At 44.4% G+C, this 16,296-nt stretch overlaps 1 protein-coding gene across 1 annotated transcript in view; it reads right to left on the bottom strand.

Annotated features, from left to right (window-relative positions):
• Nucleotides 1-257: 257 nt before the first annotated feature.
• Nucleotides 258-16,296, bottom strand: part of Miga1 (mitoguardin 1) — a 58,713-nt gene continuing 42,674 nt past the window's right edge. The window contains exons 10-17 of the mRNA XM_075981059.1: nucleotides 14,955-15,073; nucleotides 14,482-14,554; nucleotides 13,213-13,299; nucleotides 11,227-11,325; nucleotides 8,373-8,507; nucleotides 7,857-7,910; nucleotides 5,286-5,402; nucleotides 258-3,719 (exon numbers count right to left, since the gene is read on the bottom strand). Coding sequence (XP_075837174.1) covers nucleotides 3,501-3,719; nucleotides 5,286-5,402; nucleotides 7,857-7,910; nucleotides 8,373-8,507; nucleotides 11,227-11,325; nucleotides 13,213-13,299; nucleotides 14,482-14,554; nucleotides 14,955-15,073 — 903 coding nt within the window. The 3' untranslated portion in view covers nucleotides 258-3,500. The remainder of the gene's footprint in view (nucleotides 3,720-5,285; nucleotides 5,403-7,856; nucleotides 7,911-8,372; nucleotides 8,508-11,226; nucleotides 11,326-13,212; nucleotides 13,300-14,481; nucleotides 14,555-14,954; nucleotides 15,074-16,296) is intronic.

The following is a 16,296-nucleotide window of genomic DNA, read 5'->3' as shown; positions in this document are numbered from 1 at the left end:
AGAGAATCCGGGGCTTAAAGCCAGCTTGTGCTACGTAAGACTCACTTAAACAAACTGAAGAACCTTAACAATCCAGGAGCGGGGTGAGGAGCTCCTGGTGGAGCGCTTGCCTAAGATGCTGAGTGCTGGGTTTGGTCTCCTGCCCTGGAAACAGACTCACTGACGGTGAGGGATGGTGCGGTCATACCAGCCCAGGAGCTTACACTCTTGATGGCTTTGTTCATTGAAATGTTTTAAGCAAAACATGATGCTGGGACTTTATCCATAGCAATACTACTTTATTTCCATGTTAGCACATACAGACATTTGGTAATATGTTATACTTGACTTCAGTGCTCCCAGAGTCCTGTTTCAGCCTCCAGATGTGGACTATGTCAAAGGGCAGCCTACCGAGGCCACCGTGGCCTCACAGCGGTATCAAACGTTACTTAAGGCAGCTAGCACATCACCAAGACACCATCACTTTTTTTATTTGGCCAGAACTGACATGCTCATCCTAGCGCCTGCACGGGACTAGTGCTGCTGGCTTCTCCCGCGGTGGTTTACTCTTACACAGATGAATGAGTCCAGTTCCTACACTGAAGAAACAGATGTGCTGACATCAGCCAGGGATCACATGTCCATTTACCGCAGGTTATATAAACTCTATGTCTCATATACATATTTGTTGGTTAAAAAATTCACAGATTTCAACTTAGCCTAATCCTTATAGTCAGTTTGAAATTATAGTCCAATTAATTTCTGAGTCCATGTTCACACAGAAGGTAAAAACGAGTTCTGAACATAACTTACAGTTCTGATCGTGACAGGCCACGGGGGGCTCACCTCCACTTTGTCAGCCTTGCTTTGCTTTCTCATTCCTAGGCCAACTGTGGGGACTGAAGTAGAAATCACTCATCTTAAAGCAAGGAGACATTGTAAATACATTTTTATACCCAGTTAACTCCACAAGTCAATAATCACAGCGAACAGATACAAACGATAAGTATTCTTCCAGGAGACAGATACAGGTCTTTGGAGCTGACTTTAACAGAACAGAAAACTTTCTTGAACATATTTTTAACCTCCAGTAAGGAATGACGACCCTTTTAGCTGAACAAGAACAGAGAGAAACAAAGGAAAATAAATCAACTGAATGTTTCCCCTTTCTTTCTGGAAGGTTTTTCTTGGGATTCACTCCGTCCTCTTACGTAGCATGTGGAGGAATGACAGGCAGCCTTCAGTTAATGCCATGAGTCCCATTAACTGCCCCCGGCTCTAGCTTAGTCTGGTCTTTTATTTTTATTTTGTAAAGCATCGCTACTTTGTTTAATTTTAAGGCAAATGAAAACTGGTGTGTATATATATCTCAAGTATTTTCAATAGTTAAGCCGGAGATGTTCTGTTTAAAAAGACATTTTCCTTTAAAAAGTTAACCCCCCCCCCCCCACCGTGATCCCCCCAAAGAGTTTTCTCCTATTTTTATTACCCCAAACTCTTGCGGGGTCATTATTATCTCTTTTGTCAAAGGCCACAAAGAAAGTATCTGGTGAGTGTGCCTGTTAATGAGCTCACCAGAAACTAATCAACTTTAAGTACTTCAGTTGGACAAACCAACCCTTTCTTTTCAGTTTTTGAGTCAGGGTTTCTCTGTGTAGTCTTGGCTGGCCTCAAACTCACAAAGACCACCTGCCTCTACCTCCTGAGTGCTGGGGTTAAAGGCGTGCACTGCTGCCTCCCAGCCAAACCAAGCCCTTCTTGAAGATGGGCATTTATTGTTTTTAATTGAAATTAAAAGCAGGGAAAATCAAACGCTTTTTGGAAAGGTCATCCACCCACGATGATCTCACATTGGAGCAGCGCTGTTGCTACAGAGGGCAAGTCTTCCAACAGTATTTCCCCCCGAAACAAAGTTCCCTTACAGCTCTGTTTATAAAACCTCAGCACAAAATATCTAGCTCTCCAGTGAGAGTGAGTTAACTAATACAATCCATAACTGTCTTGCTTATGCGGCAACCGGAATGTGTAGGCACGTGCACGGGGTCACTCACATCTGCTGACATCTCAGAAGGTAGATAAAGTAAGTACAAAGGGAAGCAGGGCAGAATGCATTTGGTACTCGTCATTGGTGAGAATCACAAACAGGGAATTAGGGGAGTAAAAAGTGGTGCAGAAGGCGGCAAGGCGTTGACAGCCTAGACACGCAAATGGCACAAGTCAACACTTTACAAGTTATGATTACTGCACAGAACTATGATGGATATATAAAGGCTTAAAAAAGTTATACTTATTTTTTATCTTTTCTTATCATTAACCTTAATCTAGGCACTTTAATCTAAAAATGCATTTTTAAAGAACGCATTTCAGATCTTTCTGTATAACTCACTCTGAAAACGAACACAGCCCACTCTAGGACTTCAAGCCAACAAACCGATCCAATGAGCAAGTGGGACCTGATCTTACAGCAAAATTCATGAGGTCTGAACATGTATAATCTGCTTTGCCACTTGTTCATATGTTTATCTTAAGGATACAAAATATACTCCCATATCATTGAAAGTATTTGTGTTCAATTTCTGAGGAAAAGGCCTTTAAAATACAAGCTCAGAGAGAACTAGTATTTTTAAAACGTGGGCATAAGTTGGCACTCTTCCAGTGTGCTCTGCTCTCTGTGGGGAATTAAGTTTGCTTTGTGGACAGAGAAAGAAGTTATTTGATTCTACCAGGTTTAACACCTTAAGTTCATAGTTTCATTTAAAAGAGGATAATTAGTTTTTTCTTTGTAAATAGATTATAATTTTAAATTTAATATTCACCTAAGGGAAATTGTTCCAATTTATAAAAAGCTAAAAGTCCTTGGGTGCATTACAACCCAGCGGACAACAGTGTGTCCTCTGGACACGAAGGCGTCGGTCCTCCACAAGCTGCACTCTGTGGACTGCTGGCCTCCTCCATTTTAGTTCTGTACGCCAATCCCCAGGGGTTACAATTCCCTTGACTCAAATACAAAGCAAATATACAAGCAATAAGGCAAACAGCACAGCCAAACACCACTACTGCCTACATTTGACTAAACTAAGAAGTAACTTGACAGTTAAGAACACGCTTCAGGCAAAGTTAGATATGTTGACACTAGAAGTCATAAACTCCTGCACACGTGAACCACAGTGGTCTTGGGCTAGTGTATTTTCAGGGTGCAAAGCATTGAGGCATATTTTGAGAACGACACTGGACATTCCAGACAATGTGGAGACAATTAATGAACCCCTATGTATTGGCTGCAGTTCAAGCAACAGCCACAAATTATGCAACGTTTCACAACTCAAATTATTACCTAAAGATTATGAAAGAGTCGCCCGGGACATATCACGTGGGCTCAATGACAGAATCTCTGCAGAAGTCCAGTGCAACACCCATTCTTTGAGACTTTCTTTCTTTCTTCCTCCCTGAGTCCGCAGCATCAATTCTGTGGATCCTGAGGCACACCTCACAACCGGACAGCGCTCACACCTCTTCTGTACTCACTGTACTTTGGCTTCTAACAGTGGGGTGGGCACAGCATGGCAGTGTCCACTAGTACAAGCGGTGGCATGCCTCAGGGCATCCGTGCCCAGACAGGCAACTAGCAGTTCTGTGCGGCGGATGAGCAAGTGCATCAGGTCCTCCGCCAAGGCGTCTATGCTTGAATAGCGCACCTTCTCAAAGTCAAAGATGTCTTTGAGAAAGAAAATAACTTGATTCTGAAAAATGAATATACAAGAAATTGGAATTTATTAAACCACAATTTGTTACATTCATGAATTGCTAATACTGAAACAGACACCTCAGTTCTTAGTTTCACACCTCATGTGCAAAGAACATTGAACAAGTTATTTGATCATTTTGATTGTTGTTTTCTATGTCTGCAAAATTTGGGCAAATACTGCTTGTCCTGTTTTTCATTTGTTTCTCCCCCCCCCCCAAAAGTCATGGCTTCTCTGGCTGTCCTGGAAGTTTGTAGACTAGGCTGGCCCCAAACTCAGAGATCCGCCTGCCTCTGCCTCCCAAGTGCTGGGATTAAAAAGTGCACCGTCACGTCCTGTTTACTACACAGAGCTGGCACAGTGAGCAAAAGAGATGCACCGAAAGCACTGGGTAACTGTGAGGGGCTGTGTTCCAGCCTTTCCTCTCGGCCACCTCTAAGCCTGAGCCACACAGGTATAGAAAAAGGAACCACTCTCAATAATCACAATACTTTTTTTTTTTTGGTTTTTTTTCGAGACAGGGTTTCTCTGTGGCTTTGGAGAATCACAATACTTTTTAAAGGTATATTTTTCTGTTAAAAAAAAGACATAAATGAAAAATAATAGTTTCATGTCTACAGTCAGTGGCAGGCCTTGAAGAGTTTCATTTCAGTGAATTAACTCACACAAAAGCACATTTAATGTGAGCTGTAGACTGCTAAATCCTAACCTCCACTACTCTGAAGTGATGGGAGAGTGAACTGCAAAGAGAAAACCCAGCGACATCAACTATTACTCCTCGAGGAACAGTGTGCCAAGACTACTAGGGGGCTATCACAGAGTCACTGTGGGTCACAGGCCAGCAGCATCCTAGTGCCCCATCTAGAGCTAGGAAGGAGGCGGGAGTTGGAGGACTCAAGACCATCTAACCAACTCCACTCTTCCCACTGCAACACACCCTTCACAGCTGGAAGGCTAAGTAGACTAGAAGTCATGACTTCCAAAGGACAGTAAGATAAATACTTCCTAAATCATTATACAAACATTGTATTACTAAAGCAAACAGAAACTTAGAAACAATTCCCAGCACCATGAGGCGTGCAAGCTCTCAAATTCATGCTCATCTAATTGTTTGTCTCTGGAGCCTCAGCCACCGCAACACAGCCCAGCAGAGGTTTTCCCTGGCATTTTGTCAGCTGGAACATTTTGCAGTGAGTTCTAACAAATGTTTTGGCAAGCACCAACTTCTGACATGAGGACACACTTTATTCCCATGTGATTTCTTATAACTTGGATTTCAACATTCATATCACTTGTTCTGCACCACAACATCACATAGGCACCGCTGTAACATGGCAACAATGTTCAAGACCCTAACAGGAAAGGTGGACACAGTCAGGGGACACACGGAATCTAGAGGGGGGTGTCCACTCTCTAAGGCACTGGTCCATTACATTAGCATTCGTATTAAAAATGAAACCAATTTAATACTGGCACTTAAATACAGAGGCTAGGTGATTTTTATAACTTCATATATGGTAAACAAAAGTAAACAACTTTGTTTGATTCAATGGCTGAACATACCTTAAAGAAGCAACACAAGTCATACAGAGAATTCCTAGGGCCCAAGAAGCCCCAGGCTAACACAGGGCTTACATGCTCACAAATGGCATAAAAATGGGCGAAAAATCCATCTGAGATCTGTTGGGAAGCAAAAGGGAATCTAGTTATTTTTAGATTCTTAAGTTTACTTTCTCTATTAATGAAACACAGACCGCTAGCCATTGTGCGGGCAGCAGTCTGTGGGAGCAACCAAGGTTCCACAACGAGCCAGCCTATTGGGAAAATTAATACACTTAACGGTGCCTAGGAGTCAAAGGGTTTTGTATGGGGTTTATACTCTAGCCTACAGTTTCAGATGAGAAACACTTTCTAAAAGGCAGATTCGCCTCAAAAAAATACATTTTGAGTGTTCCTTACCAGGGGTTCGGGCCAGAAAAATTTCAGATTTTTTTTAAATTCTGGAACACCTCTTCCAACAAGGCCACGCCTCCTATCCTTCCCAAACAGTTCATCAACGAGGACTAAGCATGCAAAAATATGAGCCTCTAGGGGCCAACCTCAGTCAAACCACCACGGAGCACCCGGGGTTTGGATTTAACTTCTCTTTCCTAAAGCAAGTGTCATGTGGTAGTGAAATTCTAATTAATATCAGTACCGTGCTCTTCCATGTAATTTTTAGGGGCATTGTGCTCACTGTTATTTTCATGATATGAAAGTATTACTCAACTGTAGTGACCTAAAAAAAACTCCTTCTAAAATGGGTTTTAAGCAATTAAGCACTAAATGATTAAGCATTGGGGCTTGGGATGTAGCTCAGGAGGTAGAGTGCTTGCCCGGCATGCACAAAACTGTGTGTGTGAAACCCAGCACCCTATAAACCAGGTGTGGGGGAACACAGCCCAGGGGAAGTGGTAGCAAAAGGACCAAGAATTCAAGGTCATTGCTGGCAACTTAGTCCTGACCAGCCTGTGCTTTAGGAGACCTGGTCTTTAATAAACACACACACAAAGCACTGAACTGTTCTTACTGAACTCCAACCTTTAGTTAAGAAGGTCAATACTACTAAACTTGCTCATGTGACTGACTTATGAAATCCTGGTGCATATGTTTGCATTTGAGGAAGGTCTCTATGCTCGTTTCCAGTTTAGTGCAGTGTAGGTTTTAAAGCTATGTCCTTAGGAGTCTGAGGGTCTCCTCTGTCAGACTGCCTGTAGACAAGTCTCAAGGGTGCTTTCTTGGTTAATGACTGCTATGGGGGGGGGTTACTACAGGCGGTGCCAGCTCTGGACAAGTGGTCCTGGATGATATAAGAAAGCAACCTGAGTGAGGCACGAAGAACAAGCAAGTGAACAATTCCTTCACAGCTTCTTCCTCAGCACCTGCCTCCAGGTTCCTGCCTTGCATTTCCTGGATGGTGCACTGTAATATGGAAGTGTACGCCAAAGAAACCCTTTCCGCCCCAAGCTGACTTTGGTCCTGTTCCTCTCTCTTATCTTGATGTTCTCTCCCTAATCTTTTCAATCGGTGAAGCTTTCCGTTGAGGTGGGTTTTGTTTGTTTCGATTCAGTGTAAAGATCTTGTTATGCAAGACTGACAACCTAAATTCAGATCTTTAGAACCTGCATAAAAGTCAGACACACGGCACAAGTATCTGTGATGCCAGTATGTCCTCCCTGCTGGGAGACGGGAAGAAGGCATAGGAGAATCTTCAGCGAGCCTGGCTCACACAGCAGCAGAAAGACACTGTCTCAGAAGAGGAGAAAGGTGTAGACTGATCCCCAGATGCTGTTCGTTAGCTTCCACAGGTGTCCTGTGTACACCCTGCACCCCCACACACATATACATTATCATCTACCCGCTCACCACAAACATCCACACAAGCTCATACCACTGCCAGAGAAAGACAAACAGTATAGCTTTCTGGAATGATTTTAAACTAGAATTACTCACATGGAGTTCCCAGAATGACTTCTGGCAACACCTCCTGGGGAAACCGGGAGAAGAACACTACAGAAACCGCTAAGGTCGGCCCTCCAGGCTCAGTGTTACAAACTGTTAGCCTGAGAATGTGGGTGGGGTAGAAACAGCACAGGCCACTGGGTAATAACAGAGCAGTAGCTGGGACAGTTTAGCCCTTAGCACTTTGCACCAATCTTTTAAACATTGTATACAGTAAATATTGGCATTATCTTCTTTCTCAAAGATGAAGATGTCAAGGCAGAGAGATTAAGCAACTAACCAAGGTCACAGAGAGTTAGTCTCACTTCGGACTTCACCCACCTCACCACAGCCGTGCAGAGAGAGCAGTGCTCTGTGGGTAGGATGGACTAAAGATACATGGGAAGACACGTTCACCACAGATGGTGCCCCGGGTTTACCAGTGCTCTAACCGAGTAAGCCACCACTCTGGTGGACAAGCCACTGTGAGCGCAGAGGTATGAAGCACACCTGCCCTTGATGGCCCTCTTGGCACACAGGCCTGCCTGCTCTGCGGGTGCCGCCCCTGTGTGGTCCCTATCAGTCACCCAGCCTCAGCCATTTTCACAGCAACGAAAGGGAGCCAGGCAGGAATCTAGGGCATGGCCAGTTTACCTTCATCTGCTGCCTTTTCTGTTTCAGCACCGACCAGCAACTTGAAGCCACAGCCTAAGTATGTACAGAGGAGAAAAGCAAGGTTTAAAGTTATAGCTGCTACCAATGTTTCCATTTAAAAACAGTGATTTTTATTGGAATTCAAAGTTTCTTGATCTAAAAATTCCAAAGAGCAGAAGTAAGGGATACCCTGGCTTCCTTGTATTGTTTACAAGCATCAGGGGAGATACCTCATTTTCATGAAATTTAAAAATTAAATACAAAGCCTGAACTCTAGAACCAAGGAGCTTAGCAATTACAAAAATGAACTCAACTTCTCTCTCTCTCTCTGAGACAGGGTCTGTCTGTGTAGTTCTGACTGGTCTGGAACTCACAGAGACCCACCTACTTCTGCTTCCTGAGTGCTGAGATTAAAGGTGTGTGCTACCTCTCCTGACCTCCACGTAACTCTTTAATAAAATGTCCCTGGCCATTTCCCATCAAGCTTGAATGGCGAGGAAAGTAAACATCACTCACGGTTTCTTTGAAGGAGGAGTTGAGCCAGCGATTGTTCACTACGTTCTGTATGGATGTTGGTGGGTTTTCTAAATCTTCAAAGGAATCCATTAAAATAAAATCCAGAACCACATCATAAAAATTTATATTTTTTACCTGTATTAGATTGCAAGATAAAAATGGGTGTTAGATGGAGCTTTGTGATGCCAGAATTTTCAGTGGTTTGGATTATGTTTCTCCACAAGCAGAAGGTAAGTACAAAGCCACATCTCCAGGGTATTCATTCCTTTGCTGTGGGAACTCCTTCAGCCAATAGCCTATACCATACTGGTCCACTTTGGGTGTGGTAACATGTGAGATATATATATATATATATATATATATATATATATATATATATATATATATATATCACATCTGTGTGTGTATATATATATGTACACACACAGATGTAAAAGTGTGTCCGGCCCTTTGGCTGTGGATTCGGTTCCAGTTCCCTGCTCACACAGAGGACTGCTGATCTGCGAGTCTACCCCTAAGTAAAGAAACCTCTATTACACTCCATTCTGGGCTAGTCTGGTACTAGTTAGTTTATTATAATCTGCAGCACCCCTTCCCGGCCCACCAGGTCCGACCAGTCTCTCCTTACCCCCCCTTTCCTTATTCTGAGCAGCGGCAGAGCTCGCAGGGCATCGCCACTCACTCCCCAGGTCTTCCTGTCTTACCTATGAGGTCACCCCTTGCTCTATCACACTCACTCCCCCAGCTCTGCCTGTCTTACCTACGAGGTCACCCCTTGTTCTATCATGCGCTCACAGGCTTTACGCTCTAGCAGGTGTTCAGATAGCTACAGCAAGAAACCTGGAGTCTATGGGAAGAAAATAATCCCACAGAGATCCGATTACAACCCCAATAAGCACAAGAAAGCATCTAAGTGTGCAGCAGAGATTGGTTTTAAGCTGGACATAGAGATGGTCTCCCTGGGGAGGGAGCCTTCCCAGGGACAGGGAATTCCTGTCAGACTTTAAGGTCAGAAGAAACACTATGGCGTCAAATGGAAAAGGTACTCAAAGTGTGCCATAGCAAAGCAGGTGGGAAACGTGGTGGGAACCAAGGACCAGACCCTGTGAGGACTCATCCCCGTGTGCAGGACTTTTAATTTATTCTCACTGGAGGATGGAGTTGGTGGGGATGGGAGATGATCAGACCACATATTTTAAGGTTGATCTTGACAAGTTAGAATGAGTGACCTGGGACTGGAATCTCGGTGCCTGGGAGGTAGAGGCAGGAGGATAAGAAACTCAAGATCATCACACAGAGTTCAGTGCTGGGTTACAATGAGACCTTGTCTCAAAACAAGAAGAAGATAACTTTAGCAGAAGTGTAGGAGGAGCAAGGAGGAGCGGAGTAATGCCAGGGAGGGATGCAGTGGGCAGGGATCACAGGGTACAAGACAGCAAGTAGGTCAGGCCAAATAAAGGCCACGGGAATACAGAAAACTTTGCTGCATTCAGAGACAATGACAAGTGGGTAGCAGAGGAAGGATGAAGGGTGAGGCTCAGGGCTCTGCTGATTAAGTTCATAGAATGAGGGAGCACCAGAGAAGGAGCTCTCTCCGTCTGCACCTACTGTTCCCTCTGCTACAGTGTCTCTCCGCTCCCTGTAAATTCACCTCTAAATGACCACAGCAAGCCGGTCCAGGCTCAGTATGGACTCGCCCTGCCCAGGGCTAGAACGGCCATTTTCCTACTGTGCTTTCATGGTGCTGGTTAGAAACCAAGAACTGTGAGCTGGAATAATACTTTTGTGCTGTTGCTGCTCCGAGACCCAGAAATAACCAGAGATGGAAGTGTTTGTGTACTCAGACCTTTATATCCGCATCAAGTTCTACCACCACGCATAGGCTACAATCTAGGAATCCACATGTATAGCTGCGGTTTACGTCCTAGGCTTTCTACCTTCTGACAGTAAGAACCTGCCTCTGACTTTTCTGCCACATTTGCCTCTCCAGTCCTATGTGTCTACGTCCCTGGCTCTGGTGAGCTGCCCTGTCTCTTGCTCACCTTAAACTGCTCTTGCATGGGACACTGTCACTGTGTCTTGTATGAGGAATGAAGTCTGCCACTTGATTGTTAGATGGAAGATGTGAATGAAGAAAAAGGCTTTTAAGAGTCATTCTTTCCAACCAACTGATTTATGAAGACTATGGTTTCCACTGTTTATGAAGGTCAGAAGTAGGCCAGTCTCTGCCACCACACACACAGTTGGCTAAAATGGCACCCTACCACCACAAAGTAGATGCAGTGGTGCCCTATCACCACACAGTAGGGACAATGGTGCTTTATTACCACACAGTAGGTACAACGGTACCCCACCACCACACAGTAGGTACAACAGTGCCCACCATCACACAGTAGATACAATAGTGAACTACCACCACATAGTAGGTACAATGATGCCCACTACCACACAGTAGGTACAATAGTGCCCTATCACCACACAGTATGTACAACAGTGTCCTATTACTACACAGTAGGTACAATAGTGCCCTATCACCACACAGTAGGTACAATGGTGCCCCCACCACCACACAGTAGGTACAACAGTGTCCTATCACTACACAGTAGGTACAATAGTGCCCTATCACCACTTAGTAGGTACAATGGTGCCCCCACCACCACACAGTAGGTACAACAGTGTCCTATCACCACACAGTAGGTACAATAGTGCCCTATCACCACACAGTAGGTACAATGGTATTTTACTACCACACAGTTAGATTTCCTATCACTTAAAAAAGACAAAGAAACAATGCCTTAATCAGGTAAATATATGTAGATAGCAGAAATAATGATTGTATGAAATTTGAATTTACCCCTCTGGCAGCAAGTTCCATCTCAGTACTATCCCAGTGGTCAGTCTGCTCTAAAAAATAGATCATCTCATCAAAAACATCTTCAAATTTCTTTGGATTCTGCAAAGAAAATATATTGCAGGCTCAACTTAGCTTTATAACAAGACTTAAGACTACAAAATAAATAAATTACTTTTAAAGAAAGTTAGTTGGATCTTAATTATTCTAAAAAACATTTTCAAGTATTATTTACCTTTTTTAAAAAAGTATTTCAAGTATCCCAGTCTAGCCTCAAATGAACTGTATAGTGGAAGATGACCTCAAAATCCTGACCCTTTTATCCACCTTCCTTCCAAGGGCTGGGATTACAGATGTGCCCCCTATATCTATCTGGTCTATACGGTGCTGGAATTACAGATGTGCCCCCTATACCTGATCTATATGGTGCTGGGATTACAGATATGCCCCATATCTTTACGTGCTGGGATTACAACTGTGGCCCATACCTGGTCTATACGGTGCTGGGATTACAGATGTGGCCCATACCTGGTCTATAGGGTGCTGGGATTATAGATGTGCCCCCTATACCTGGTATCTGTAGTGCAGGGTTTGAACTCAGCCCCATTACATGGCAGGCTAACCACATAGTCTACACTCCCGCCCTCCACTTACCACCTGCTACTCTAGTTTACAGAAGCTAAGAACGAGAATGTTAGTAAGGCCTCATAGCAAACTGCTGCTCGGGCTTTAAGATGAAAACGGGATTCGGGCAGAAGGCTGGGGTTCTTCCTGTGTAGCCTGGCTCCTCCCCCCAGGGCTTGCCTACACTAGGAAGGCCAACCAACCTTGATGCAGGGGGAGGAACTTGGTCCTGCCTCAACTTGGTGTGCCATGCTGTGTTGACTCCCATGGGAGGCCTGCCCCTTTCGGAATAGAGATAGAAGAGTGGATGAGGGGGGGTGTGCCACAGAGGGGAAGTGGGGGAGGGGAAGGGAAGAGTGGAGGGAGGGAAAACTGTGGTTGGTATGTAAGATAAATGAAAAAAAATTAAAAAAAAAAAAAAAAGAAAAGAAGGAAGGCCAAGAAAGCAACCCAGGATTTACCCTGTGACCTGCAAGGACACAGAGTCCCCGAGAGTCACTAGAACTGTGCACTTTAAGTTCTTTTCCCAGATGGCACTTATTCAGTCACAACAGTTTCTCAAGTCGGGTAAAATGAATGCAGCTCTACAACACAGACAAGGGAACTGAGAGAGAAGGGATTGGAGCTGAATCCCAGGTAGGCAAAGGGCTGCAGGCAGGCCTGTTTGTTTTTGTTTGTTTTAATCTGGATAAGCCTGCACAAAGTAATGTGGTTCCTTTGGTCTGAACTAAGCTCTTATCAATGGCTCTGCTCCACTCAGCCCACGCAGATCAGTGCCAGGCAGCTCAGTCTGCACTGACGAGGCTGGAGGAGGGGCCGCAACAGCTGTAATGGTAGCAGCTTCAATGACAGCTCCACTCACCAGAGGCCTCCAGATGCCACCGGCAACTGGAACTTATCAGAAACACCCTGGTCGGAGGACACGAGCTTTGCCCACAAAAAATAACTCGCGTGGAAGTCTTGCTCTTTGAGCAAGGCGGGGTAGCGCACATCTAGAATTCCAGCACCGAGGAGAGGAGACAGAGGCAGGAGAATCAGCACATATTTGAGTCTAGCTTCATCCACAAAGTGAGTTCCAGGCCAACCAGAGGAAAACAGTACCTCTGTCTCAAAAAAGGGAAATCAATGGAACTTTCCAATTACTTATAAAAATTTCTTCCACTATCAAAATTTTAATGTATTTTAATCTTAAAAATTTCTTCATTTGGTAGACAGGTGCCATATGCCACCCTTAGTGAGAGAGAATTAACTGCTAGTGTTGGCCCTTGATCATATGGATTCTGGGGCTCATCAGCCCCTTGTATTTTATTATCCAGTCTTAGACACACCTGGTAAAAACAAAACTTGCGTAGAGAATAAATTTACCTTCCGTGCTTTCACAATTAAAGCTGACAAAATCTTCCTTCCACTCTCAGCCAGGAATATCCTGTTGGCTGCTTCCGAGAGAACCACCTGGAAAATACCAGTCCCCATGGTGAGGATGGATTCGAGTGACCAGGGACGCACGAGGAAACCGAGACAGTTGACCTGCGACTGTCCGTGGACACACGAGGGACCCGAGACAGTCCGTGGGCACACGAGAGACCCGGGACGGTCCGTGGGCACATTGAGGGACCTGAGACGGTCCGTGGACACACGAGGGACCCGAGACAGTTCTTGACTGCACAGTGCTAGGTCAGCACCAGAAATGGAGGAAGTCCAAGTTCAAAGACAAAGAGAGCTCTTACACCCAGTGATCAGAAAAGGTCAAAGGCGGGTAAATTTGAATTTTAATTCTGTTTTAGACAATTAAATATCTAGGGTGAGGAGCTGGGCGGATGCTTAGGGGTTAAGAGCATGTGCTGTTCTTGCAGGGGATAAAAGTTTGGTTCCTAGCACCCATGCTGGGCAGCTTAAAACCACCTCTAATTCCAGCCCCGAGCTATCTGATAGCCTCTTCTGGCCTCCATGGACACCTGCACTCACATGTACCCACACACACACAAACTAATAAAAATTAGTCATTAAGGAAAAAAAATGGGCTTTGTTTGTTTGTTTGTTTTCTGAGGCAGAGTTTCTCTACGTAACAGCTATAGCTGTCCTGGAACTCAGTCTGTAGACCAGGCTGGTCTTGCACTCACAGAGAGAGATCCACCTGCCTCTACCTCCCGAGTGCTGGAATTAAAGGTGTGTGTTACCACTGCCCAACAAATCCTGAAATTTAAAAACAAAACTAAGGTAAATTTTGTTTTTGCTTATTGACACTCTGGCTGGTCTTGAACTCACAAAGAGTGTTGGAATTAAAGGTGTGTGCCAGCAATTCAGGTTTTATTATTAACAACCTCACTTTTCTATAGGAAATCGGTACTTTTAATCATTGATTCAAATTTTAGAAACCTAACTATACACTGCTCGATAAGAACAAAGAGTCATTTTAAGCAGCCGTTCTCATACACTTAGACCATGATGGTGTTCTGTCCAGACAAAGTGTGGTGGACCTGGAAGCTGTGGGAAAGACATGGAACTGGAGACAAGCAGCAAGGATGGGGAAGAAACTCAGCTGGCAGGCTATCTGCCACGAGCAGCCGGTCGGAATAGCGAGGAGAGCTGTCCTGTGCACAGGGGACACACATCACTCACTGCTGTAAGAGATACCTGGAAAGCCTGCCGGATACAGTGGAGCTTGGCCAGGAAGTCGCTGTCGCCTAGGCACTCCAGCATCTCAGTTCTGCAGGATGACGAGGAGAGAGGAACTGTTAGGTTTCATCTTCTATAAATCTGGGTTTGTGCAGGGCTTCACCACAGGACCTTAACGTGAAGCACACGTCCTCCACATACCAACACACCACGGACCAAAAATACATTTTTCCCATATCCATAAGCATAATTTAATAACTGTCACATAGAAAAGAGCAACAGTGCTGGGCAGTGGTGGCACATGCCTTGAATCCCAGAATTTGGGAGGTAGAGGCAGGTGGATCTCTGTGAGTTCAAAGCCAGCCTGGTCTACAGATTCCAAAGCTACACAATGAAACCTTGTCTTGAAGAAAATAATAATAAAAAAAGAGCACTTTAAAAATATAGCCACTAAAATAAACTATTAACCATAAGCTAAACTGGAATAATACCTCAGTACTCTGGAGTAAATTTTTCCTTCTTCAACTAAATGCATGGCTTCTTCGTAGAAAGGGCAGCGGCAGAAGGAATCCAGGCTGTAGGTGGGCCGCACTTCTCTGTGCTCCGTCAGCTAAGGATGCAGAAAAACGAGTTACCGAAGGAATAAGAACTATCTTAAAAATCTAGAATTTCCATATTGCCAAAATAAGCTAAATGTGACTAAGCCACATAAATCACTAACATTTTATGTAACTACAACCAAACATTACTGTACTTCAAATTTCAGTTGTTAAAATTCAAGGTGAGCCTGGACTAACATGACTAATATGGGCAAGATCTTGTCTCAGCAGAGAAACCAAACAGCAAAATCTCAGGCGCTGGGCTGCAGAGCTGGCTGAGGTATTACCTGCAGCATGCTCGGTTCCCAGCACCCACGCTGGACACTCATAACCTCCTGCAATTCCGGCTCCAGGAGAGTCGGGAGCTCTGGCTTCCACGGGCACTTGCGCTCACTGCACGTACTTACTCACAGATACACCATCTACACACACACAAATAAAATCCTTTGCAAAACTTCAGTTGTTAAAAAAGGGCATGGTGGTTCACACCTTTAATCCCAGCACCAGGGAGGCTGGCCTTGCTAGGCAGCCAGCTCCAGAGTAGCCAGAGTCACAGGATAGGATCTTGTCTCCATTCAAATGAGTAGAACTTAACAAGCTTAGCATTTCAAACGCAAATACTTAAATCTACAAGGTGAGCAGAAAAGCAGAATAACTGTCAAGGAAGAGGGTTTTTATCATCCAAAGAACACTTTAAATCCATGCAACAGAACCGAAAGAAACACAGACACAAATCTAATTTGTGACCTGTAACTTGCTGTAAGGAATTCTGTCTTCTATGTGACTTTGGTCAGCTTTTATATAACTGAAAGATAATGCTTTCCAACTCTGAATAGAATCTAATAACTCTATAAATAAAATTCCAGTTGACACTTCATTAAAAATCAACTGCAAATACTGCTGGGTGGCCAGCTACACAGAAATCCCAAGTCATCTGCATCCTGGGAGGCTGTATTTTTTATGGCACTATGGGGAGAGAACCTAGGGTCTCTGCACAATAAGCAAACACTCTACCTCCTCGGTTATAGCCCCAGCTCTAAACTTTTAACAGCAGTATTACTGGAATGCATCTCATGTGCCATAGCATCCAGCCAGTTAAGGTATACAACTCGCTGGTTTTGGAACACACAGAGTTATGCAGCCACAGCACTTCCAAGAACATATTTGTCTCTCTACCAAGTGGCCTCTTCTCCATTAGCAGTGTCCCCGTCCTCCTTTCCTTGTTTCTGGAAGA

The sequence above is a fragment of the Microtus pennsylvanicus genome, chromosome 7 (assembly GCF_037038515.1).
Source record: "Microtus pennsylvanicus isolate mMicPen1 chromosome 7, mMicPen1.hap1, whole genome shotgun sequence".
In the NCBI taxonomy this organism is placed as follows: Eukaryota; Metazoa; Chordata; class Mammalia; order Rodentia; family Cricetidae; genus Microtus; species Microtus pennsylvanicus.
This window is presented reverse-complemented; position numbering and strand designations above follow the sequence as displayed.